The sequence below is a fragment of the Neopsephotus bourkii genome, unplaced genomic scaffold (assembly GCF_033783945.1).
Source record: "Neopsephotus bourkii isolate Nb327-2 ecotype Australia unplaced genomic scaffold, CSIRO-AGI_Nbou_v1 NB_1526, whole genome shotgun sequence".
Lineage (NCBI taxonomy): Eukaryota > Metazoa > Chordata > Aves > Psittaciformes > Psittacidae > Neopsephotus > Neopsephotus bourkii.
The window spans coordinates 3,029,965-3,057,371 of record NW_026902002.1 but is presented as its reverse complement, the minus strand read 5'-3'; the positions used below and the strand labels follow the sequence as shown (position 1 = coordinate 3,057,371).

General features: G+C 42.8%; 1 protein-coding gene across 2 annotated transcripts in view; it reads left to right on the top strand.

Moving 5' to 3' along the window:
- The window catches only part of GLI2 (GLI family zinc finger 2), a 197,000-nt gene that overhangs the window by 125,793 nt on the left and 43,800 nt on the right, over positions 1–27,407 (top strand). For both annotated transcript variants that reach the window (XM_061370108.1, XM_061370107.1), the window contains exon 3: positions 2,141–2,246. In XM_061370108.1, coding sequence (XP_061226092.1) covers positions 2,141–2,246 — 106 coding nt within the window. The remainder of the gene's footprint in view (positions 1–2,140; positions 2,247–27,407) is intronic.

Here is a 27,407-nt window from a genome sequence, read left to right as displayed (position 1 = left end):
GGACAATTGATTTCTGACCATGTTTGGTAGGTGATGATGTAAAACTTGTTTTCCTCGCTCCCTCTGGTCTATGTGTTGTGGCTGTAGCTGTGGCCAGGGGACAGCAATGTCTTCAGGGAGGAGGACAGCAGCTTTAGGTGTCTGCCAGGCCTGGCAGTTATTTAGGCTGAGCATGGTTTGAGGAGATCAGAAGATGTCTGTTGCTGCATGAGAAGGGGGTGGGATGTGATGGCTGAACTCTTGCATTTCTAACCTGGAAAAACACTGGCTGCCTTTTAAAATGGAGACTCCTTACGAGTGTCCTTATGTAACTGATCATCCCTAGCCAGGGCGGTTAAAGGGTGAATCTTCCCCCTGCCAAAGCAAATCCTAAAGGATGCAAGCTTACTGCGTCCCTAAGCTGCTTCTGGGAGAGGAGGGGAAGGGATCAGAAATGGGGAAGGTGGTTAACAGTTATCCTACTGTGTCCTGACATTAGGCGAGCTGCTAAAATGCTCCCAGTGTATCAGGTAGTGTGCGGTGCCAGCCCGTTGCTGGAGCGCAGAGAGCAAGTCTGCTGTGGAGCCTTAAATACTTTCCACCCTGACTACCTTAGTTTAACGCCTTTCAGCAGAGTTGGCAGGAGGGTTGTTTTTGTGTAGTCTCTCACCTCTCCCAGCAGCCTGGCTGACGCGCCTGTGCTGTGCCGTGCTCAGGGATTGTACATTGCAATGGGAGTAGGAGCCTCAGATCCTCTTGCTGATATGCCGGGAAGGACTTATACGGGGATTTCACGCAGGCTTTGCGCGACGGACCCAAAAGGAGCAGAGCCCTGATGGATGGAGTCAGCATAGCTCTGTTGCAGCTGGAGTCACAGATACGAAAGGCTGAATTTTAAGTCTTTTATAGGAAAAAAGGTTGGCGTTTACTGGAGTTTGCTGAGCATCAGCGAGAGACTTGGCCCAAGCCTTGATGCTTTGGTTTTGGATGGTGCTTCCCCACTCTACAGAGAGATGCTACCAGTTGCAGAGGCAAGTCACAGTGAAATACTGAGCACAGATCTGGTTTTGAAATGCTCAGATAGGAGGTTGCTTTTTGTTTTGCTTTTAGTCTCCAGTTAGACAGAAAGGCCAAGAAGCCAGAGAGGGAATGGGAAAGACCTGCAACAATATCAAGCAATCTTTAATGAACTTCTGACTGTTTGTAAAGGCAGAGCAAGACAGCAAGACCAGCTTTTTACACTTAAAATGATCGCTGGTACGAATCTAGAAAGCGGCATCATTACAGATGTGATGAGTCCTATTCAGAGGGCGATTGTATAGTATCGTTATTGATGCTGTGCTAATTGTATCTCTTTAGCTTTTGTAATTTTAGTAGAAAAAGCCCAGACAGCCAGGCAGTGTTGTCGGGGGTAGCATGGAAAAATAACCTGATGAATTTTCCATCAGCTCGATTCACTCAAATATTCTCGCCGCTAACTTTTGGGGTCAATAATAAATATTAAAACCTGTAGATTTAATAAGTCAATGTAGGTGTTCTCTGCCTTTTGAGACCACTTTATCTTTCCATCAAAGATGAAACAAGCTTCTCAAATGAATAAAAAATAGGGCCTCAAGTGATTACAAGTGAGAGCAATTTGGGCTCCTCTCTCAGAACCTAGCAGTAGGCACTTTTGAGCCTCTTCTGACTGCCTAGACGGTCTGCATTAGTGCTGCTCTCACTGTTACATTTTTAGGTAAATATTTCCAACATGTGTGTACAGACCTTCAGGAAAGTGTTTGCTGCCACTCTAGGCATGAGGGACGGCGCAGGTCTGGATCCCGCCAGGCTCTGTTGAGCCTGATTTGCGTTGCAAGTCTAGTTTTCCTTGGTGCTTCCTATAATCTCCTCAAGTTCAAAGAGCGCTTAGCTGCTTGTCTTTGTCAAAAACCCTGTTGGAGATCTTTTATGTCAAAGATGTAGGATTTCTCCGCATGACTTTGATTATTTATTCATTCCACTTCTCTGGTGTATGATAGCGCTGATATCATGAAGACCCTTGTCTTGCACTGCTCTCGCTCTGAAATTCATGGAGATTTAGTGCCTTTGAAATTGTTTTAAAAGGAAAGGAAAAGTTTTTGAAGTCCCTTTTTTTTTCTTCTTCTTCTATTCCCCTCAACAGTGCCACAGCACATTTTTCCGGCCTTCCACGCTCCTTTGCCAATTGACATGCGTCACCAGGAAGGACGGTACCATTACGAGCCTCACTCTATCCACGCTATCCACGGGTAAGTCTTGCACCTCTGCTCTTGTGCCTTGCTAAAATGTCAGCCGCCCGCAGCATGCTGAATCCCACTGCTAAGGTCCTGGGACTCGCTGCCCTCCTTGCAGGCTGGCCCTGCTGGCTACCCTCCACCCTACTGTCCCCAAACACTGACTGTACTGACCTGCTTGGCAGGAATGCTCTATAGTTCTTAGCTCTGTAAAACCTATAGAAGTGCTATATAACAGTGGGATAGGAGTACAGTGCTGCTGTATCTTTACCTGGCTGAGGTCCCTGGGACAGGCTTGACTTGCATTTTTGTGCCTGTGGTGTTTCTCATCATGCCGTGATTGGTCATTTCTGGCACCATCTCGGTGAAGACCCAGCACTGCTCCCTCCATTTGAAGACCTTGTGTACCATTCTTCCCTGCCCGCTGGCTGGGGGAATGGCAGCAAAAGGCTGCCAAGAATGCTGTAGTTCGGTTTGATTTCACTGGACAATGGCCCACTTAGGATGGGTGGTGTTTTCTAAAATGTGGTAAAGAGGCAGGTCCTCGTACAGGTGCGTTTGTCCATTCTGGAGGAGCAGGATCCCAGGTTTTGGTGATGACCTCCTCGCAAGAGCCTCTCCTCTCCAAGGCAGCTCATGGGCAGTAAGCACAGGTGCTGGTCAGGGGTTGTACCTCTGGAGTGGGGATCATGGTTAATCCAGGACATGGCAGCTCAAAAGTTCTTGACACCTTGGAGGACATGTTTATAGAGAGATACGGGTTCACCTACTTTTAGTTTGTGACCATGCAGCAGGAAGGGTTTCTCCTTGTCTCTGAAATGTACCGTCCTGGTGGGAGTTAAGGAGCAGTCTTTTGGGGCTGGCAGTTCCACAGCCACCCCAAAATCCCTCAACCTGTGGCAGTAACAGAGAGCTCAGCCACCATCTGAGGGACTGGTTCCAGGGTACTTGGTGCATGGGAACCTGTAAGGGGCAGAAACATTATGCAAGAAGAGCAAAGGAAGAACAAATAGGGCCCATCACTTAAAAAACTCTCATTTGATCCCCTGGAGCCCCACTGTGGCCTTGCTGTCTGGCCAGGGTCAGTGCTCACCCAGCTTTACATGGGCTGTTCGTGGAGCTGTGCTTTTTCTGGATAGGTGTGAGCAGGTAACAGTCCCTGGGAGGCAAGTAACACAGACATCAGCCAGGAGATTTGTGGAGTCCCACAGATACCAGAGCTTTATTCCACTTCCAAAATGCTGCAGGAAAAAAATGATAGGGCATTCCCCTGGATTCTACCAGAAGACAAGTCGTTTTCTTTCTGGCTGGCAGTCAGTTTAACTGGATGTTTAAAGGGGCAGAGTAGCTCCTTTCATGCTGTGTGCAAAGGGGAAAAGACAGAGTAGGTTGCTGTCATGGGAATTGTGGGGGCTAAAGGGACTGAGTGAAATAGTTCTGGTCTTGTGTGCCAGTGCAAGCAAAACATTATAGAAAAAAAGATTAATTAAAAAACCCATACTGGGAGATAGGTAATAAGCCAGAACTCTGGCTGATAAAGCACATACTGACTTCTGAAAGGGGCAATATTCAAAGCAGTTTAGAAGAGAGGATGGCAGATGCTCAGATATTTGCCATAGGTTATTTGTGTGCCCTGCTAGGTGTTCTCCTTCACTCCTTGTGAGAAGGATCAGGTGCACTGCATTTGCCCAGGGGCTCCACAGCAGTCTCTTCAATGGGGTCATGAAACAGGGTCTTCTCCAAAACACAACTAAGAGCTCGCCAGTTGGTGTTATGTACCTGTGAATCATATCTCCCAGTAATGTGAGCCAGTGTTTTATCTTATTGGGGTTATCCTACTGATCAGCCCTGGCCAAGTGTACAGTGCTGTCAGATCAGGTTTTGGTTCATCTGTGCAGGTATTAATAATCCTCTGTCTTAGCAGCTACCACATTTGTATGTCAGCAGACCAAGAGTGTCCTGCTTAGTATCTAGGCATAGTTGTTGGCAAATGCTTATTGACCTTCTTTGGCATCCTTCACCTTTCTAACAGCCCGTCTCACAAAAATGACCTGTGAGATGCTGGAGAAAAAACTTGATTGCTGGTCTTAGAAGAGGAAACATAGTCTTCTTTGAAACTATCTGGGCATTGCGCTGAAGGGTGCCTCTCTGGCTGGTGAAGCACCAAAGCTGAGCAACCTATTGCTTCTTGGCTCGGGCGGTTTTATGGGTCATGGTGATGCCACTTCTGTATGACTCTTTAAGTGCCCTGACTATGGCACAACCACACTGGGAAAATTATCACCAGCTGTGGAGTTAGTTTTTCCACCATTTTTTCTCATCTTAAACTCATCCCCTGTCCTTTTTTCCTTAGTTTTTTGTTCTGATTCTCTTTTGTCTTACTCTTTTGTCTTTCCATCTCTGCTCTGGAGGTCGTAACAAAGTGCTCATCCCCCCTTGCCAGAAGATGTCAAACATGAAATCATCCAGAACATGGTGGCAGAGCTGGGCTAGAACATACTTATTGGTTGTGTCGCTCTTGTTCAATAGGCTGGGTGGACTCAGCAGGCACAGTTGAGCCTCTGGAAATTTGTACTCCATCCTGATGGTACAGAAATCCACCCTTCTGTTCAAACAAAAATGGCACAAACATATTTTCACTTTAGAAGATTGTGGCAAATGTTTAGAAGAAAAACTGTGCCACTGAATTTTGACTTCATGATTAATGTGATCAGTGCCTGACAGAGAGCCCCTCAATTCATCAAGCCCATATTCTCGCTGTCTGCTGTCTTGCCGGTACCAAATTTACCTAATTACATGAACATTGCATGGCAAATTAAGTGGAGTCTCGTTTGTTGTTAGCTATAGGGTCTTATTATCTGCCTGCTGCATCATGTCAAAGGTTTGTTTCCTGATTGCTCGGTATGACATGGCAGTGCATTCCCCTTCATCACTGTTTGCGTGTGACCTAATGAGAATATACATTATTTTGTCCTAACCAGAGGGAACTCATCTGCAAGGCTCTCTCAAGCAGGACCACCTGTGGGACTCTTCTCTTGCAAATATGGAAAACTCAAGTAATAAAATGTCCACTTGCCAAGATAGGGACCTGAAAAATCTGGTATTTCTGCTCACTGTTGTGTCAGTCTTAATGTCTAATTTCCTTGTTAAGGAAAACAATTTCCTTGTTAAGCATCATGACAAATAATTTTCAGGACTTGAGTCTCCTTCCAAATCACTGAGCAATTATTATGTATGTCCAGAAGCAGATCATGTTGGTATTTCCTTGAAGTATACTTCCAGATGATTATTTTTTTCAGGGTGTTTCAGTGTTTCTCCTGTCATTAGGACAATCAATGTTTTTTAACTTATTTGGTGACACATTTTTTGGACATCTTCATTTTTTTGGCTCTTTTTGGCAGTAGGAAAAATTTGTCAGAATCATGGTATTTGTTTGGCTTGTCTAGAAAAATAAGTGTCATGTTCAGATGATCCTTAGGCTCTGCAGTTCAAACCAACAGGAATATTGTGGAATCGGGGCATCATCCTGGATTCTGATGCTTGTGAGCTTGTGGTCATGTGGAGGAGGGGGCAGAGAGGCAGGATTGCAGCCCAGTGAATACTGTGAAAGGATGCACTGCAAAATGGAGTAAAACTGAATAAGGGATGAAAGCTTCTCCAGGAGTGTAGAATTAGAGCAAAAATAATAAAGGGAATTTTATCAGTACATTTAAATTATATGAGGCACCACTTCCATAAAGCAGCGTTTAATGTTGAGGTTGTACACTACAGCACTCAAAAGCTAAGAAATGAAAGAAAAATAAATGTGGAGATTCAGACTCATTTTGTACACCATTGTAATAGTGCATACTGTTTTTCCCTGGGATCCTTGCCTCTTCCATAGCACAGGATGAAGAGCAGTGGTGGGTGTTACGTGCATTTTGTGCACGTGGCTTTTATTGATTTGTCAGAATTTCACTCTGCGCTTGTGCTTGTAGGCAAAACATAGATCAGTGTTACCGGAGTGAAAGTCATCAGCCAGGGTGTTTCAACAGGTTCAAAGCTGAACCAAACAAATTCACTTCATAAGTTAGAACAGGTCCTTTGCTGATAAAGGGATAAAGGGGTACTGTATATTTTAGCAAGCTTCTTCACAAAAGCTTACTCCACTGTGGCCTGGTCGCTGCAGAAAAGCCATCTGCTTTAAGCCAAAGGGACTCAGCATCAGCTTTTCAAGATCAAGTCCTTGACTACAGAAGAAAGCTGCTGGCAGACGTGGCAGGTGATTGCTGATAGCTCCCTTCCACTCCCCACTTTTGGGTGTGCTTAGCTACTCTCAACTCTAATTTTTTAAAGCACAACAAAAATAACTAAAAACTCCTTAGCTCAGCTTAAAAATCCCTGCCAATGCAAGAGCCTCGAGGGCTAACCCTTGTAAACAGCATGCCTAGGCTTGACTCAGCAATAAGCTTTTTAACAGTAGCTCCTAAACTGTGGTTAAAACCCATCAGGCATTATGCAGTGTAACAAACAAAAGCAGCCTTGTTTTTCTATCGACATCCTGGTGGCGTTTCAGGATGCAGTTCTGACATTATTTATAAACAAAATATTGTTGTTGCTCCTCTGTCCACACGTAAAATAGTAAAAAAAAACAACAACCCGAAACCCTGAGTTGATAGTCACAAACTTTCATGAGGACTGAATTGTCCTGGAGACCTAAACATAGAGAAGACTCCATCTCCATGATAGTGTTAAGTTGCCCTTAATTTCCCTCTGGTAGGGATTTTATCTGGTTTAATCATGGGTTCTTCTCCATTTCCCTGAGATCTTAATATATTACAGATTTTCCCTGATATTCAGCCTACACTTTTTTCTTTATCTGATCCTATTACCCCTCCTTGTTGAAGTTTGTTTTCTTTTTGCTATGTTAAAAATTACTGAATACCTTTTCAGGACCTGTTCCAATGTTCCGGAGCTGTTTAGGCAGGGTAATTCACAGGCAGATGAGGTGACTGTTAAACATTCCATCATAAAAAGACTGTCTCAAGTGTTTATAAATTTGTGAAATTTAATGACAAACCCAAGATTTTCCATGTTGGATATCTGTTTCAGGCTGTTTTTCTCTTTCCTTTGTTGTTTTTGTGAGATTCAGCCAAGGAAGGCCAAGTGGGGTTAAGGGAAAATATGTTGTTTAGCCATACAAAAAATAATCATCATCATCTTATAACTGAGCTTCCAGAAACACCAGTGTCTCTTGCTTTTAGAGCTGGAATTTGCTATTGTCACAAATGTGCCTTTTGCTGTTCCTATTTAAAAAAAAACCACAAACCCCCCCCTCAGTTTTGCTGGATAGAAATCCTTTGCTAAATCTCACTTCCAACACACTCAGTGAAGGGGTGTCAGATTTTTACAGTGCTCCCCATTTTATGCCGGGGCCTCTCGGTCATTCCGTCTACCCAGGGGGATTCATGACCACAGCTGATGGCAGAGGGAAGCTGGTTGCATTGCATGCCAGCAGAGGTGTCTTTCTGCGTTATCAGATATGTGTAAAGTGCCTTCTGTTAACCTCCATGGGACACAGCTCCCACGAGGCTGCAGCCCTGATCCTGTCAGGCGGTTTAGGATGGGAGCCCAGGTAATGGTTGTTCCTGCAACAAGGCAGTCACTTGGTTGAGCCACAGAACGTACATACCAATAAAACCTGTGACTTTTCATATTTACTTTGCTACTGGAGTAGAAAATCTCTGGCAGGTCGTGATTGATGGTACTGTGCTGCTTTGCAGATAGAGCGAGCTCCCTCCGGAGTCAAAGCAAACAGCTGCTCAGAGAGGCCTTCTTATGTGTTTTGCACAGTTTTACGACTTTCACCAAACAGATACATTGCTCATTTGGGAAACAGGTTTGGGGGCTCCCACATCCAATTTATTCTGTCCCCTTCTTTCCCACATGCTTCTTTTATTTATTTAGGAAAATAAGAATGTGTGAGTAAGAGATGGTTTGCAGAGGCTGGTCCCCACCAGAAGGCTGGTTCAAACCTCTCACTGGTCTGTAATTAGCAGGAGTGTGTTGCTTTTAGGTGGCTGTTTAGTAACTTACAAGACGTGGTGATTTGAGGGACTATCAATACTGATCTCACTGTAAAACTACCAGGATTAATACTTAATGGTCACTTGTTCCATCTCCAGGAGACCACAAATTAAATACTGTGCTACCGTAAAAATTCCTTTAATTCCATCTGTGCTTTAGTTTTCCCATCTCTAAAATGCCATTACAGTAATACTCACCTTCCTGATTTTTTGAGAACTAAGAAAAGTTGGGTTGTCTGTGACTTGTTCAGCTTCTCAGAAGGGGCTTGTTGTGATTTTTCAGGCACTAGGAAAGAAGTACACAGCGCTACCTAGCTGTGCAGAGGCTGGGAAGATGCACCCTTAACATCTGACCTCAGTAGGAGGACAGGCTGATCAGATCTTCTGAAAAAGGGGCAGACATAATCCAAAACACTCACCAGGGTTAGAATGTTCCTGTAGGTTCTTCCAATCTGATAAATTATACTACAATATAACCCGCAACCAAACAGAAAACCCCACGGCGTTCTCTTTTGGATCTTATTAACAATTTTCAAGCATTTTCTGTTACGAGAAAGATTTGTACATCTGTGCTGTTCCCTAAATTGAGAATAGTTTCATGATGTGCATTTAGTTTCCTCAGAACACTTTGGAAAAACTCAAACCTCAAGTCCAAAGGACCATGAAGGTGCATAGTTTCAGAGTCACTAAACTATGCAGTAAGACACAGATCATAGAAACATTTGGGCTGGATTTTGGTTGCTGAATGCCAGCAGCATTGCAGTAGAGTGAGAGGCCTCGATGAGCTCAGATGGAGTTGTGCCCATTAGCACTTAGTGAAGATCTGGGCCACCGAGTTACTGGTGCTGTGAAAAACTGCAGCTCTAATTTAGCCTAATCACCTCCAGAAGTGTAAAATAGGCTAGGAGATTTTAGTATTGAGAACAAAAGCCTGATCTCCAAGGTCTTTTATGTAAACCTCTGGCATGTGTTCGTTTAAGATGATGTCACTCTGTAATCCACCATTGCTTTTAAATGTCATTCTCAGAGCTTCATGTCAGCAAGTCTTAAGTGATAATCCCTTTGCTTACCTCACTTTATAGTAGATTAAAAGTGACTTCATGCTTCCATCTTATCCGCGTTAAGCTTGTGCTTTAGGAAAAATGTATTTGAACTCTATTCTCCCACTGCTTTCTAAAGAGTTTCTAAACAGAGTACGGGTCTTTTAGAAACTATCTCAATGGTATTGCCCATTCTTCATTGCTTTCAGCATCCTGTGAAAATGGATAAATGTTCAGTGCCAACCTCCTGGCCTTTTAAACTCCAGTGTTAAGAATTTGGTTCTCAAGTTTTCTCTATGCTAAATATGGATCACTGCCTCTCCTGGCCCCTCCTTTTTCTTAATCCTAAATAAATCCCCTCTCTAGATGGTGTTTTACCTCTCAGCAGCTTCTTACAGTTGTGAGGACAAGAGGCAATGAGACCTGTTGCAGCTATTTTTTCCTGTGTCACACTTTCCTCCTGTATGGGTGTGCGTGTTCCCCCTTTCAGGTCCTGTTGTCCCCTTTTTGATCTCGTGATTGTTCTTTTACTCTATCCTGTATAAAAAGAGAGAGTATAAAAAGCTCTCGATGCATTTCACCTTCATAGTCCACAGTCCTTTATTTCTCTCACTGAATTTCACCCTTTGCTCCTAACACGCCTCCTTGTGTAACACGTGCCTCCAGATACTTACTGCATTTTGTCATATCCTTTCCCCCCCCCATAGCTTGCAGCCTGCAGCATGTACTCAAATATCAGTCTGCTCAGCCTGCTCATTTTCACATATTTCTCTGAAATCCTTCCAGTATATGTGGAGATAAAAGAACAAAACCCATCTATCCCATTGGCTTGTGAAATGAAGCCCACGGCACATCACTTTTCAGGTGCTGGTTAATCTGGGTTCTCAGTTACCAGTGGCTATGGGGAAGCAAATAACACAAGGTGCTGGAAGAGAAAAAGTAATGGCAGGAATGCTATCTTGTGATACTGGAAGAAAAATGTAGGGTTTTTAATGTCCATACAGAATGGAAATTTTACAATCTCATCCAAAAGTTCCCCCTACGCAACAGAGAGCAGAGAAGTCAATTTACCCTGGAAGGGTGAAGGACTGAGTCAACTCTGCTGGGATTAGAACATGTGGTTCGAGGGATCCTAGGTATTTCGAGTCTTGATTCTCAGACCACCCAGATGGCTGAGGGGGTGAGGGGGGAAAGAAAAAAAATCATATAAAAAAAGGACCCTATTTGGCAGAACTGTGGATCTGGATCCCCTGTCTGCAGCTAATGCTATGCACACACATCTGCACAAACCAGAGGGCAGAACTAGGTGCTGTTACTCTGGCAAATCTCAGATCCGAAGGGCACTCCTATGGGAATGTCTGTATTTAAGTGGGCTTTCTAGATCCCTGACTTTGACACTACGCCATGTATGTATGTTTTTCTTGTGTGTGCCTGACCATTTTGTGAATTTGTGACTTCACACAAGTTTTTGCCTTGGAGGCTTTTCATGCCTGTTCTTTTATGTTTCACCGTTGATATTAAATAGACAACTAACAGAGCTAAAATTTAGAGCATTACTTAATGGTCAGATTTTAAAAAGCGTGTGTATGATTTCAGATCGTAAATCCCACTGCACTGGGTCTGGCTAACGACACAATTTTGAAAGTGGGTATTGTAGATTTCAGAATAATGCTGACCCTTAGGGCCAGCTTGTCAAGTGCTGGTAATGCAAGGGTATAGTGGGTTTTTCAAACATGCTCAGTTAATGTTTAGCTCCCCCAACCTTCACTGAAACTCAGGACCCCAAAGCCAGACATAGTAAAGCAGTTAAGTACCTAAAAATTCAGAAAATGGCTGTAATGTAGTTAAGAAATGCAAACATATTAATGAGGTGACTTGTGCTTGCTTGGAGTCCTGCGTACACGTCTGGGTCATATAACTCCTGTAGGACCAGTAGGGATGGTTTCTGCCCTGTATCCCCTCTGTTACAGGAGCATGCACATGGCAAATCTCGTAGGTGGATATGCTATGGAAAAAAATATATTCAAGGCTTCGTTGATATCAGTTGGCCAGACTCCAGTTCCAGAGCAAGTTCACGGCATTCCCTGTGCTCACCTGATTGGCATGTGTGGGGCTGGGTTTTGATATGATTGATTGTGGTAGCTGATAGTGAAACCAGGAGATTGTGAGCCTTTTGATGATTTTTTCAAGGTGATACTTGGGGACACACACACCTTATAGCACGGCAGGAGCCTAGGAGGTAGAAGCTGTCCTTTTCCACTCACTGTGCAGCAGAATGACCTGTACCATGGTCTCCCCATTGCTGAGCACGTGCTGTTAGATTAAATGCGAGTTAGGCTCCACCACCACCTCCTACCACTTCTACGAGTGCAGCGGTACATCAGTGTTTCTTTCACATAGGTGGAGCCTCCTCACTGCAGAGGTATTTCTTTCTGCCACAGCTCATTTTATCACTCTCTTACACCTCTTCCTACCCTGCACACATGTACCTAAGGCACTTAAACAGTGCCTGGGTGTAGTCAAGTGTGCCTGAAAAAAGTATGTTAGGGCTGTATGAAATGCAGTCACATCTTGCTTTATGAGTTTAAGTCTCTGAGAAATAAATGTATGTTCCTAAATATAAGGGCCTTTGAAATATTTTCCTTTTGATCCTGTAAAAACATCCTGGAGAAGGATTTGTCTTATTTCTCCTCTTGCCCCTTCACAAGAGTCTTTCCTATCTCGGTTCTGGAGCTACTTACATGGATTTTGATTTGCAAACCACTTACTGGACATGGTACCTGCTGATTAAATGCTTCATCTGAAAGCTTCTTAAGATCCCATAGAGTAACCACATGTCCCAAATTACCACTTGTAGAGGAAAGACTACCAGAGTGTGGTTAATATCTTAAAAACAGGAAAGTTTCAAGCTTACAGCTGCATTAGGACGATGTTCTTACATGCATATTCTTGTTTGAGACTATTTGTCTTCACTGTGAAGTAAAACACTTGATTTCATATGCTGTCTTTCATCCCAACTCAAGTGCAGTACAAGAGAAAACTGCATTGTAGATGGCAAAAAGCAGGGTGTGGAAAGATGTGGTGGTGAAGGAATTAGCGCATTCTGTCATCAGATCAGTAAATAAAAAGAAGATCAATCTAAAGGGGATTAGCAAAGGAGAAGAGATATTTGTAGAAGATATTTGAAAATAAATCGTGAGCTGATGAGGCAGAGGCACATATAGAAAGTGATTTAGACTACAGTACAGTTTTTAAGCCTCTCCCTATTAGTGGAAACACCCAAGTATATGCTTAATTAGAAATACCTGCTGAGATCTGTTGACTTCAGAGGCACTTAAATGCATGTTCACATACTGTCCTGGAAAGAGGTGTTGTTCTGAAGATGCCATAAAATAGAAATGTTTACAAAGTCCCACTTGTGTATTCCTGTGGTAGAAATGGCTTATATTAGTGTTTTTCTGCTGTCAGTATGGACTTGGCAGTAGACTTCAGACCTGTTATGGTACTGGATTCTTTGTTGGTATTCTCATGAAGGCCTTCAGTTACGTTTCTTTAGATAATTTTGGCAAAGTTGAAGTCAAGGCTTAATGAAGGAGGACTAGAGATCTGTGTTTACTTCAGCATAATATTGCTGTGAGTCCAGCATCAACACAGAGATCCCAGAACTGGTGACAAAAAAGCCAACTTGGAGAAACCTAACTGCAATGGTACTGTGTGGATAAAATGTCCTGGTGCTTGCTTCCTAGGAAGAGCAAGTTTACAAGGAATTAACAGTGGTTAAGGTGGTATTTTGAGTAACTGATCTCCACCTGGGTCAGACAGTGTGGTGGTCCTGCTTGTTTGAAAAGACCCTCAAGGAGTCAGTGATAGTTTCAGTTCTTTGGAAGGAAGTAAAATGTGATCTTTGCTGCTCTATTACCCTGGTCACAAGACACCTGTTTTGTGATGGCATCTTCTGGGGATCAGGGCAAAGCATGAGAATTAGTATATGGCAAGGATCAGGTCAGGCTGAATAACTCTTATTGTCTGCAGACCAGTGGGAAGGATTTTGCAGTTGGTTCTCAGGGGAGAAATCATACAAAAGTTATTTCTAGCTTTTTCCCTTTTCTCCTAGTCCTCCAGCCCAGCTGTTTCTCTGTAAGAAGTAATACCAGGAACTGATGAAAAGTGAGGTATCTGCAGTTTTATCCAGTACATTTCAAAGTTTAAGTAGATATTACCTGTTTGTATATTATTTCCAGTGGAATTCTCTAAAAGAGAAATATTCATAGTGAAATTAGTGTCAGCAGACCCCAAACCGCTTCATTCACTTGATAAAATAGAAGACTTCCAAAGTCCAAATACATTTCTAGCCATCTTTGTAAAAGAGAGCACACATAACTAAACCAATTTTTAGGTTAGGTCAGGAAAGTTCACTTTCCCCCAGGGCAGACAGCAATGAGATGACCGTGATGTAAAAGACTAAAATGGAATTGAGCCAGGTTAGATATTTTACAACCCATGCCTTTTTTAAGAGTCCCACAGGACCTTTACCACAGGCAAATGCACTGGACTTTTGGGCTTTAGTGGATAGGAATGACAGCCTCTCCGTATTCCTCACCAGAGCATCGTCACATGGTGTTGCCTAATAAGTCAGAGGGAAAGGCACTCTCCCACCAACACCACTTCCTCCATGTCCTGGGATTTTCTTTGCAAGTCATCTATTCAAGGCTTTGGTAGGTCTTGACCTCTCTTGGCATGTGAGATTTAAACCTGGTATGACTCCAGACTTCCCCCAACTGCGTCTGGTTTGAATCCCGTCAGAGCCCAGGCCAGCATTACCGCAAGAATAAGAAACTCTTCAAAGAGTTGTTTGTTTGTTTGTTTAAGAGCCAGTTCCTGCCAAATGTGATGAAGGTAGGAGTTCTGTGAGCTGTAACTTCTTTCCCTTGAGGTCTCTGATGTGCTCGATGGACCTCAGAATCCTATCAGCCTGCTTTCTCCATGCTTGATCTCTGCAGAACAGAGTTTGCATTTCTAGTGAATTATGAGTAGAATACTCATGAGTATGAAATGAGCAGAAACTTGGGCTTGGTTTGTGTGCGGATGTCACATTGCTTCAGGTATGTCACACTGGTGCAGTGGATTGAGTGAGTGAATTTTCCAGGGTGACTCAGTGAGGAAATAGCATAAACTGGGGGACACGCAAATCCTCAGCGTGTTTTGTGCTGAAGAGCAGATCATGCTTCTTCCCAAAATCTTGCAGTATATGCAGTGGTTTCCTATCCCTTCATTTCTTTTTGACTACATTGCCAAATTGGCTTTTATCCAGGATCTGTTTGCTCTGATTGATTTCGTTGCTTTGCCTTTCATAAACCCAACCCAACCAGCCCTGTGTTCATTGATGGCTTTATCCTAGGCAGGACAATTTTGTGGTTCACACATTCACCAGCAAAATTGCTGTGATCTGTGAAGTTACAGTGCAGTAAAAATTTTTGTGTATGTATGTGTGTAGTCTTTCTTGCTTGCCAGTGCAAGGTCTCAATCTAATCTCTTCCTCCTGTTATCATCCTCAGTGGGTGAAAGCTAGGCTAAGAGATAATCTCCTTGCCTACAGTACATCATGGTCTGAACAGATTGCATTTGAGTTTCAAATGAAAGAGCCCGTGGAGTGTAGGAGCAAATCTTCAATTAAAATGAAACTAGAGACTTTTAGAAGCTCTTCTTGAAAGCTGAATGAAGGTAGAAGGTAGAGATAGTGCAGGCAAGGAATCTGGTATCACTGGGGGTGTTAGGTGAGCTTGACAAATATGCCAGTAAAAATCCATGGGTACAGTAGCTTAGGCTACATTTGTTGTTCTTTTTTTGTCCTGCTTTGTGGAACAGCAGAATGAGAGTTTTCAAGTGGGACTTGTGTAATTAGAAGCTTGTCTTCTACCCATAGGTACTTATAACTCTTCTCGCACTTGCTCTGTACCTCAGTACTCCATGACTGAGCTTAGAAAATGGCCTGTGCATTCTTGTATTTTTTTTTTTATTGTCTAGATGCTCTTTTGTAGCAGGTGTGAATGGTTGCATTAATCCTTACAGCATTCACGAGTACCAAATGTGTATTGCAGTGCTGGGTAAGAGTAATTATTTTGCAATTACATTATGAACAGCTTTAAAATTTGCACTGTAAAGTGACGCGCAAAAAGGGAATTGTTAATATTGGAAGTTCAGTTTTGAATAGTTGAATTTCCTTGGTTACTAATAACATCATAGACGATTTAAACCATAAAATGTTTTTAAAATCTACTTTATTTTCACCTGTTACTTTGCTTATTTTAACAAATCAGGCAGGAGACATAACTAAGAAAAATTAAACCCCAAAACATGCAAAGCGCAGGACCTTAAGTCATATTTTCAAAGTAAACTCTGAGCCAGAGGTATTTAGACATCAAAATCCCATCAGCAGTCTACTCCCACAATGAAAGGCATGTAGGAGCTTACACCCCACTGAAATCAACTTGGGCTGAAAAAGGTACTTGAAGTTACAAAAAGGTGACTGTTGAGACTTTCAGAAGTTGCTACCACATTGTAAACCTTGCTGCTGGGATTCCAGCATAGCTTTGATTTCCAGGGTTGGTTCATTCACCACTGTGTTGTCTAAACAGGTAAAATAATCCACTGCACCTGAGCAGTTCTGGTTTTCCATTCCCAGACCACAGTACAATGGCCCTGTGTTTGCTTTTTCCAAAACTGGAGAGAAATGTTTAAATACAATTTTGTGCTGAGTTATTAAAGCCACTGCAAATGTTTTCATTAAAATTTGAGTATGTTTAATATCTCTTCTCTTGAATTTTAAGTAGAACAACACTTGGTGACTTAATTACCCAGCAGTATATCTTTTTTTAGATTTTTACCTCATATTAATAAAATAAGTGTTTTTACGTAGTTCCAACCTGAGCACATATCATTTTACTAAGTGTATCACTTAAAGGGCACCCAATGTTAAAACCTTTTGGCTAGCCTGAGACTTTACATCATGCTGCATGCTGAATCTCATAGTGAACTTTATCCTATGCAAAAATAAATTATTTTCTTTATCCTTCCCGATAAAATGCTTTTAAAACATCCCACAGCTCTCATGTCATTTTAAACTGTCCCCAAAATGTATCTGCTTTCATTGAGGTTATATTCAGACTACCTAGAGTTCTACCTCAGGCAGGCTTTGGCTGCTGCTGTGAAAAGAAATGGCTGTAACACGAGTTGGGCACCTGCAGTTGGCCATGCAAAGACTGCAGCTGCCTCTTCCTTGGGTCTGCATAGTTTGAGGGCTTGGCAGTGTGTGTCTCTTAGATGCCATAACAGGAGCATAAGCTGGTGTCTGGTGAGATGAAAGAAGGGTGGGTTTTGAGGGTTCTGGCGTGACGAGAAACCTCCTGTTTCTGCTCCCAGTCCAGAAGTATGGACCATTACTAGAACTGTTAGTGTGAGGCAGGATGTCTGGAGGCCTTTGCCAGCACTGATGCTGTAAAAAAACCCAAACTTTTTCAGGCAGCACCCCAAACCCAGCTGCAGTTCCCTGAAAGGGGAGGATAAGGAGTGTCTGTGCCTCTGCTACTGCTGCATTTAGGATAGAAACAGCTGCAGCAACTTGGTGTCAACCTGGCACTTTGGGGAAATAGATGTGACATTTAACATTGAGTTGGAGTCATTTAAGTCTTGACTGGTGAGACTGAATTTCGTACCCGTACACAGTTGAGCTTACTGCCCAGTTTTTACTCAAGCAGAAGGAAGGCTTGGGGTATCTAAAAGTTGTGTGGGGCACTATGCAGGCAGAAAGGCAAGTGGCCAGGGGAATTGAGGCCACAGCACAGCCATAAGGACAAACATTACTGGAGGGTGGTGGTATGGTGATGAACTGTGCTGTGCTCAGAGCTCCTCTCCTGCCAGGCTGGTGAGCACCAGACCCACTGGACCCTGATACAACCATGGCGAATGCATATGCTCCTGGGCCTCTTGGCAGGCTCTCGGGCCTCGGGCTCTTGGGCCTCAAAAGGCCGTGTGCCCGTGTGCTTCTCTCTCTAGCTAAGACAACAATGACTCTTTGAAATGTTTTTCTGCATTTGCATTTACTAAAGCTGGGTAAGCCTTTTTTTTAAAAAAAAAAAAAATCAAAAAAAAATCTGATAAGTAGCAGGCAATTGAATTAACCACTGTTGACTGTATTGATGTCTCTTAACAAACTCCATCTGTATGGTTTCCCTTTGTAGACACAATTTTATAACTTAATTTCCCTACCAAAACATCAGTGTTTACTTAGTAAGAAATCTGTTCTTTGTCAGCTTAAAACAGTGATTTCTTTATTACCACTCTGCGCAAGGAATGACAGCACAGAATTGGCACTGAAGCAAGTCTGGTTGAGTCTACAGCATTGTAATGGAAACAGGGTGAAACGAGGGTCAAGTATAATGGGGTTTGTATACAGAAATGTGTCTGCATAAGGAATAGCTGCATGAGATAAGAGCATGAAAGATGAGGTCTCTAGGTCTCCCTTTACATGGAAATGGGAGGGAGGTGTCACCATAGGTATGGAAGATGGGGTTACCTCTGCGCTGGTGTAGTGAAAAAACTTATGTCACATGTGCGTGCTGTGATGCTAGCTGACATCAGTGGGTGTTGGTTGGCTGGTGGCGGTCACTGATTACTCTGAGAATGTCTCATATGCAATTTTCTGTTGATTTTGGGAAGCATAGGGTCAGTGAGGGGTTTTCAAGCTATTATGGTCTGTGGCCTACAAATTTTCAAGCAGGGTTTTCAAACATGGCCCAAGTAACAGGAGGCTTGCAGGGGTTTTTTGCTGTCTTTCATGGCACCTAAAGAAGGTTTTGTGATTCCCATGGGTTTGCAAACCACAGACTAAAAAGCAGCAAACTTTCATCAGTAAACGGCTGGGGGATATCAGATCCGTATTCCTTCCTTAATAAACATGTATTTTTGTGTGTCATTGTAGAATGAATAATAGGAGAGCAGCTGTAGAGAATGACATTAATGGATCTGGGAGAAAAAGAGTTTTGGAAGGAAGGCTTTTTGGGTGGTGCATGAATAATGAGATATAAAACACCTCATCCTTTCTTACCATGAGCTGATGATTTGGGGTGTGCGGGCACCATTGTGGCTCCTTTGAAATTGGTTGAAGTTGTACAGTGCAGCAAGCAGTGCTGGGGTTTTACCTTTGGATTGGGCTTCTGTTTAGTCCATTTAGTTTCTCCTGCTATAGAGCCTTTCTCAGTCTTACACTGCAGACTAGAGTTGATAGATAAATGCTTGTTTATCACATTCATTTGGAGAAAGATTCTGAATTATTTGTGTTCATCTTTTCTTGTGGAAAATTAACTCCCAGCTGAATGTTGTCCAGATTTTCAAAACATCCGTGTTTCATTCTGGTTCACTTTCTCTCAAATGATTAAAAAAAAAAAAAAAAAAAAAAAAAAACAAGTGGTAGGTTAAAAAGAAGAAATTAAAATTGAAGAGCTCAATTTATTGTTAATTCTCTTATTTTGTACAGAAAACTCCAGACACTTCCAAGAGAAAAGCTGGGTTGGAATAAAAAGTGGGTTTTTTCAGTCATATCAGTGAAAAACTTTTACCTAGTTCTGCTTTTCACCATATAATTGCTTGCTTTTCAGAATACTCATAGCAAAAGAAAGGATAGTTAGATCAGCAAGCCTGCTGGATCAGAGCTTACATTACATCTTGAGCTCTTTGAGTGCCATTAGCATTTCCTTTTAGAAGTGAAGAAATATTGACAGTTTGGTAGGTTATCTCGCATTTTACTGCATGTTAGGGCACTTCAAAGTCTTTATGTAGTGATGGGAACTGTCATGAAGTGGATGTGAAAAGGGCCTTTGGTTCAACTAAACCTGTCAGCAAGAAGATTTAGGGCAGATGGTTATTATTAGAAATCAATGTATTTATTATATATTGTTCAGGAATATTTCCCTTTAGAGGTTGCTGTGAGTGCTGTTGCTGTTTAAGATGTGTCAAATGCCAGTAAAATTAATTCCTGCAGAAAACCCAGGGAGCCCCAGCTTAAAGCTTTGCTTTTATAGGAATGAACATCTTTTACCTCTTTGTGTTGTAATGAACCAGAGGCAGGACACATGCAGCATGCCAGCAGCATACCTAGCATGTGTGTACATGTATGTGTGAGATGTATTTGCAGCTACCACAATCACCTCTACTTACAGAGTTTCTCTGACTGCTGTGTCTAGAAAGGCTTTGTAGAGATCTGTGCTGAACCTGTTCCTGTTTCATTTTATTCCCCTTTGTTAACCACGGGTTTGTGATTACTTCCAGTTAGCTACAACAGCTTGCTGCTGCTTAGAGCAAGCACAACTTCTTTCTAAAGCCTGAACACCAGTGCTTTTCCCCTGTAATTATGAAAAGAAAAGCAGGACATTTCAGGTTTATACATTTATAAATAGTCGGTTTATACATTTATAAGTAGTTGGGTGTAGGTTTTCCTTCCTTGGTGTCTTGTTTATTTATGGGATTTAAGTTGTAGGACCTTGGATCATGGAAAGAGGACATTCCCAATAGGAAAGGAGCATATTAGCAGCACCATTAATGGTGGAAGTCACTGTCCTGGAACAAAGATTCATTTTCCATTCACCCCGTGATTTACAGCACATTCCAACCAAGTGATTTGGCTGTGGTCTTCTGGCATAACATTGTTTGCCCTTTCCCTGACATTTTGCATATAAAGAAAAGTTATGAGCTTCTTGGGCATTCAAGGTACCAGGAAATGCAGGAGTCTACCTAATTTGTTAACATGAAATTATAGATGTCAGACACAGACTCTGTTAGTTAATGTTGGTTAGAGTAATGCTGCAGCCAGTTGATTGTATTACAGTCATGATGAAGAGGAATGGTCCTTTTTTGCTTTTCTGGGATATGACGGGTATAGAGCCAAGGCAGATTTAAAATGTAATGAATGAATAAACATTTCCTATGTTTTGCCTGACTCTTCCATGAGCTCCATTCCACAGCACTGCTGCAGTGTTGCTGCCACTGACTTTCCCTCTTCACAACAGGTTAGTGCTGGCGTAACATGGAAAGGGACTTTTCAGAAGTACTATAGGAATAGTCTTTAAAATGTTAAACTCTTTTGTAGCAGTTGAATGTTATTTCCTTTTAAGGGGAAAAAGCCCCACCCAGAAGTAGCATGACAAGAAGACAGTAGGCAGGGATCAAAAATTCAGATTTCCTCCCCATGCACATACACTTCCCATTTGTTTTCCCAAGCTCGGTGTCTTCACAGCTACAAGCATAGTATTCACTCAGAAGTGCTAATATCCTCAACATGTGTCCCAAGGGAAATCAGTCAGATGCAGAGAAATGGCTGTGTCACATCCAACACATCTTTCCAACACCCATTTCACACATGCCCTAACAAGGGCTTAATCCTCTCAGGTCTCCCTCAGCTTCCTGCTCAGCTCTGCCATCAGGATCTGGTCCATGTCTACACTTCTCCCACCTCTTTCTTCGATACTTCCCACCTTGTCTGGTCCTCCACACCTGCCATGCCACTGCCCAGCCCTCATTCCCTGCCTGCCCTGAGCCTGCAGTGTTTTGACACCACAGCTCTCGAATTTTGTGGCAACTGGAATCAAGTTCTCATGCCTGGTGGTTTTCACTTGAGGTTCACATTGCCTCTAGGTTTACATCGCTCCTTTCGTCTGTTGCTGAACTACTTTCATTGGCTCTTGCGCTTTTATCCATGCTTTCTTTCATATCTTTTCTCTCACTCTCCTTTCCTCTCTCCCCCTCAGCTACCTTTCTTGAAGTTCCCCTTCTTAAAATGCGCTTCTCCTCTGAAGGCTTTCATCATTAATCTCTCAAGAAACTATCTTAGAGACTCATCTGCTGTGCTTTGATTTATTCATTGTGGGGTTTTTTTGGCGGGTATCTCACAAGAACTCAGCTGGCCATGCTTCTACCTCCATCGCTAAAGGAAAGCTTGTGTGAAAAGGTGGGCTTTCAGAACTTAAATTAAAAGATCATGTAAGTAAGATAATTGGATAAAAAAGGATATTAGGATCTGAAACAGAGTGTTTACTTGCTTTGATGTGCTTTGGGAACATATGTTTGCACAGTGGGCTGTGTGGCTGATTAAGTATAAAACAACCCAAGAAAAAATCACCACTATTAAGCTTAAATCAAAGATCTCTCCTCAAGACACTAATTTGATTTGGGTTTGAAGGTCCTGTATCAACTCTAATTTCCACCTTTGATGCCTTGCTTCTTTGTGTGTTGTATAATGAAGGGCAACCTTACTTATTAAAAATTTGCATTTTTCTTCCATTTTAAAAGCAAATATTGATATTGTTGTTCTTATTGTGTTGCAGTTGTGCCTACAAGTGCCAGCCAAAATAGACCTGCATTGTGGTAAACGCAGCATAAATACAATAAGAAACCATATGTGGTTAGAAGAGTTTCTAATCTGAGGACTGGTTCCTGCACTCACACTCCCAACTTTGGTCCCTCCAGGAGTTGCCCTTGTCCCCACTAAAGCTGCCAACAGCCTGGGAGTTTTCATCTAAATTCCAGCATTTATGGTAGAATTTAGATGAAAAAAAAAAAAAGTTTCAAGCTCTAAATAAGCCAAAATACTTTTGAATTCATTGATAAAAATAGTAACACTCTTTATTAGGTGAAATTAAAACTTTTGTTCCATTTGTTCTTTGTCTTAGGTATTTTAAATGTAGGATTGAAGTCAGGTATGTTTGAAAACAGAATGGTCTTTTGAAAGCAAAAATGAAAGATATTTACCTGTTTTTTTTCCCACGTTTGAAGTAAAAACATTATTTTTCTTATCTGAAGCAAGTATATGAAATTGATCTCATATGCTAGAAGTTTCATTAAATCTTGAATATGTTTTTCTAAGGGATGGAAAAAAGTTGTGCTAAGAAATTGGTCCCACCGATAGGTTATGATACTATTCCCATGCTGCAGATGGAAAAGAAAGGAATTTGCACATTGGAGACCTGTTCTGGTTGCTCCTACCATCAGTGTCAGAGTTTTCTCTTTACTTCAGTGGTACAAGGTTAGACTTTAAGCTGTGAATTTTAAAGGTATTTAGGCATCTCCCGTTGCCAGTGGATGCAGAGTGGGCTTTTTCATAGTGTCTACCTAAACCCTTCTTAAAATAGTGCCCTACCACAAGTCCACAAATAAGGGATTTTATATTCAGATTTGTGTCTCTTAAGGCCCAAAGGAATTACCTCAGTTGTATGATCTGACATCTGCAATACTGGCCATAGAATTCCCTCTTTAATTTCTACAGTGGGAGAAATTACTCTTTCCTACTATTAAAACTCCAAACCTTGTAGTACACTTAGAACCCATCTTTTAGAAAACCGCCTAGTTTTGCTGTAGTCTTGCAGCTGTGATGAATTTACCACTTCCATCCATAAACCTGTCTAATGGGAACTTGTCCTCACTGTTAAAAGTGTCTTTTTTAATTTTCCGTACTTTCCATGCCTCAAAGCCGTAGTTGAGGGGAAAGGAGAAAACAGGAACTGCTCAAAACATGTCTGTTAAGTTTATGCATTGAAGCTGTAGAAATTTTTGTCCAGCTTCACAGTCTCCATAACAGCTTCTCAGGAGTGAGTGCATTAGTTGCTGAATTCGCAGAGGTAGTTCTGATTTTCTGTATATTCATCTCTGTGAGTATGGGGAAGAAAAACAAATTATATTATTAACCCCATTTTAGAGCTGAGAAAATACATGAAAAAGAAATAAAAATACTTGTGCTGAACATCCCTGCAGGGGAGGGCTGGAACTTAGCAGTAATGTCTCTTGGGTCCCCATCCTGATCTCTTCCTAGCAGGACACATAAGCTGGCATCTTGAAGTTGATACTCCTATATTTGAGCATCAGGTCACTTTACTGGAAAATTATCAACTTGTTGCAGTTCTGGGAGAACTGGGAAGTGTGGGTGATTCCCCGCCACCTCATTACCAGGCTGCCCAGCACCCTCTGGCAGTGGCTGATGGGCAGAGGCAGCTGCAAGGCAGCTCCAGCCTGCTCCTTCCAGAGCATCCTCCTTTCCCTGAGCCAAAAAAATGGGAGAGGGAGGAGATCTTTGTGAGTGATCAAAATGCCATGTGAATTTGATAGTTGTGGCCCAGGTTTGACCTCTGAAACATACTTTGTTTTGAGGGACCTTGTAGGATTTGATCCTGGGGGTACCACACAAGTGTCACGACCTCTCGCCCTTCCTGTTGTAAGGGACTTTAAATCAGAAATAAACAGAGGTGAAGTTGAGGGGCTGTTGAGGGCTGTTTAGACTGAATTGTTTAGCATGAATACTGGGGCATTTTAGGTCTCCTGCTGGATATATCTTTGGCATCTCATATGTAGAGTGTCTGCCACAAGCACAGTCAATATTCAGGCATCTATATGCTTCTCCATCTCCTGCAGGCATTGGATGGTGTTCTGGGTACACAGGACTTGCAAAAACCAAGCTAGGAAGATTACTTAAAACAAAACTAAAGCAAGGATTTTTATGTGGGGTTTTGATTGGATTGCTGGCTTTAAAAGCTTTTTTCCAATATCAAAACTGTATCAGGCTATGATACCTCTCCCCATGAGCAGCTCTGTTCTTAGCTTCCATCTCTGTGTAGCAGCTATGCAGTTTTTTTAATTGTACAGCAAAACAATTGCTTGCAAGTGTCCATATTCCATTAAGCATATGGAAAAGTATTCAGCCCTTTGTTTTCCACTAAATGAATATATTTGTCACATAAGTATTAATTTAGACTAGTCATGGGACATTAGTGCTGGTTAATTGGTCCCATTTTTCTGGGGTTTATTTACCTGATGGAGATTATTTCAGAAATATGCTACTTCTTTAACTGTTGCATTCATTGCTGGATGCTGCTTGCAGAGGCTGTAGACCCACACACAGCAGCAGGGAGATGGTGTCACATCTCTCCCATGCAAGATTTTGGGATTGTTCATGTGTGACCACAGGGGGGAGAGCAAGATGAAAAAAAGTTACCCCAACATACTATTCATAGCAGCCAGCACTGGTTTTGACAATCCCTGAGGGATTTCCCTTCCCAGGACGCCAGCCCAGCTCCTTAGACACAGTGCTGCTCCTCCACGAGACCATGAGGATCCTTTCTCAGCATGGTGTCCAGCTGCGATGCACCGAGCACAGCACACACACCTATGAGCAGTGGCATTGGACACAGGCACCTACCGGCTCTCAGGGCACACACAGGGACACGCTGCTCTGCCCCACTCAAAACTCCAGGTTGAATTTTTTTGCCTTGCTTTCCAAAGAAAACCTACCTGCTCCTTCCCCAAGACTTTGGGATGAGACTGTAGAGCTTCAGACAAGCTCCTTTCAGCAAAACCCAGGCAGCAGGAAAGTGAAGCATATCCATTTTTCCTGATGTAGGGCAGTTAACGGGTGACCAGTTCCTGGGAAAACCATCGAGAATCTCCTAGTGTCCTACCAGCAGTGTATGTCACATTTCAAACACCAGTAGCTCTCCTTGCACTGGTGGTGCTCCTCCGCTGCTATGTGTACCCACTGCCTTACAGTCCTGCTCTGCAGGGGGCTGGAACCAGGTAAATAGTGGAAGGATTTCTGCTTTCTAAGGGGAGTTATCCACTGCACCAGTAAAAGCCTGCTATGTAAAGCCTTCAGCCATGTGCATGCACCCAGTATCATCAGGAGGCTCTGCAGCCCTTAGATGGTATAAGGTAATGTCTCCCCCACCTTAGTGTCTCCCTCTGTTAGAAAGCAGGGAAAGGAGAGCCTCTCCTGAGTGGGGGGAAGAAATGAATCCACGCTCACATGCTTCGTCAGAGATGCAAATTGCTCTATAAGTCGTGAGCATTAATTATAGAGCATGGGCTTCTCACCAGAGCCGCAGGGAAAACAGGTCCCCAGCCCCCATTAAATTTAATGGCGTTTGGACACCCAATTCCCTTAGCCTATTTGAAACCAGAATCCCAGTTCCTTCAGAAATATATGTGGTCAGGTGAAATCCCTCATCCCATTGCAGACAGCGAAATTTTCACAACATTGGCTTCAGCAAAGCCAGCAGCTCTCCCCCAGTCACTGTGGTGCTTTCCTTATGCCATAACAGAATCTAGGGAAAGAGTGGGGAGTGATACATGGATAGCAAAGGTCTGAGCAGGAAACTCTATGGACAAACTGAGAAACCCATATCTGGCACCATGGCACCATTGCACAGGCTGGTTCACCACAACAAGCTGGTGATTGCCCTGCTGTGGGGTTTGGAGCATGGGGATGAGGAGCTCTGCTTGCCCAGGAGGTGAGCTGCATGTTGGGTAGAGCTGCTCAGTGTCACTTCATCTCTCATGTATATAAGCCACTACCTCTAAAAAGCATCAGGTAATTGTTCTCCTCTGCCAGGAGCAGACCTGTGAATCTATGGCTGCCTCTCACTATGTATTTGCAGAGTGCCAATGCAATGGCACAACATGGGATTTGGGGATTAGATGAGAAATAATGCCAGTGACATGAGTGGGGAAAAAATGGGGGAGAAAATCAGACAACTGGGGAGTTAGGAGTAGGGCATCCCTCTGGCCAACTGAGCCGTTCCTGGTAGACAGCTACTGGAAGCCACGCTTTTGGGACAGGCTGCAGCATGGGAGGATGCTTTGCTGGAATTGTGGGTGTACAATAGTGAGAGGTGATCCCTGACTGGCAGGGCTTCCAGGAGCCAGGCCTGGCTGAGAACATTTCTGTCCTAGTCCACAGATGGAGAGATGGGGTAAGGAGAGGCTTTAAGCAGTGCCATAAGGAGAAGCCTGTTCTCCACCCCAGTCTTTATGCAGAGGGCCAGCTTTATATTAAAACACCCGGCTCTCCAGCTGGATGCATTTTGGGTGAATTCTTGATCTCTTTCCCAGTGTTACCTTTTTGGCCAGGGTGGAGTTTTCCTGTTCTGAGGGACTCCAGTATTTCTGCCTAATTTAGCATGGAGAAAATGAACAGCAAACCCTTCATATTGTTATACACGTTTTGGATGTTGGCCTCACAGTTTGATCAGTAGAGGCTCCGAAGTCTCATAAACCTGGTAATACATAGTTTCAAGACTGCATCAAAGAAGTTCACAACCCTTTTGGGAGAAGCTGTGAGTACTGATGAAAGAGGGAACTTATTGTATATGTAAGAAAACTTCTTTCATGGCTTATGTATTAAGGCAGGCTCTGTGGCCCAAGAAAGATTGGGGCTGCTTTTAATTTACATCCCCCCTCACTTATATTAAGGCTTCATCAGAAGAAAAATTAGTCAGATGTTTTCTTAATGACATCACTTTTTTTAATCCTGTTTCATTTTTTCCAGATGAGGCGGTGGAGATTATTAGAAATGAATTGAAACTAAATCTGGAACAGGGACTTTGATTCACTTCTCCCTCCTCCCCGGTAGAAATAAATTGGTCGGCTCCGTGCTCGGCCGCCTTTATTAGCAGCCTCGACAGAAACCAGCCCCGGCAGCCTTGGCTGCAGCTTTCCCAAGCTTTGCCACCGCAGTGGCTGACGTCATGGCGAGAGGCACTGGAGAGGGACTGGGAGAGGGACTGGAGTCACCCCATAATTTTGGCAATGAAAGGCCATGGCAACGCAGGTGGGGAGGTTGTGAGGTCTGAAGTAGCCATGCCATCATAGGTTTGTGTTTCAGTGCCATAAAGAAAAACAGGCTTGATACTGGTGGGTGCTACTCTAGCAAAACTGCAGTCTGAGTCCGACAAGCATTTGTGCTGCTCTGGGTGTGCATTTCCCCAAGTCCTTTATATCTGATAGTTTTTCAGTGCCTTGTATTTCACACCAGTGAGCCACAGAGTGTACTGCTACAGGAAAGTACTTTGAACTATAAATATTTTAAAAGGCATTTAATTTACTGCCCATCAGCAGAAAGTGTTCAAAAAGCCACAAGGTTTACTAATTTATCAGAAAGACAGAGAAACACAAGGAAGATCAAACAAAGACAAACGTGCTCGTGAACTGCTGAATAAGTCTGCAAAGCTTGTATTACATTTCTGTGTGGTTTTGTTGAT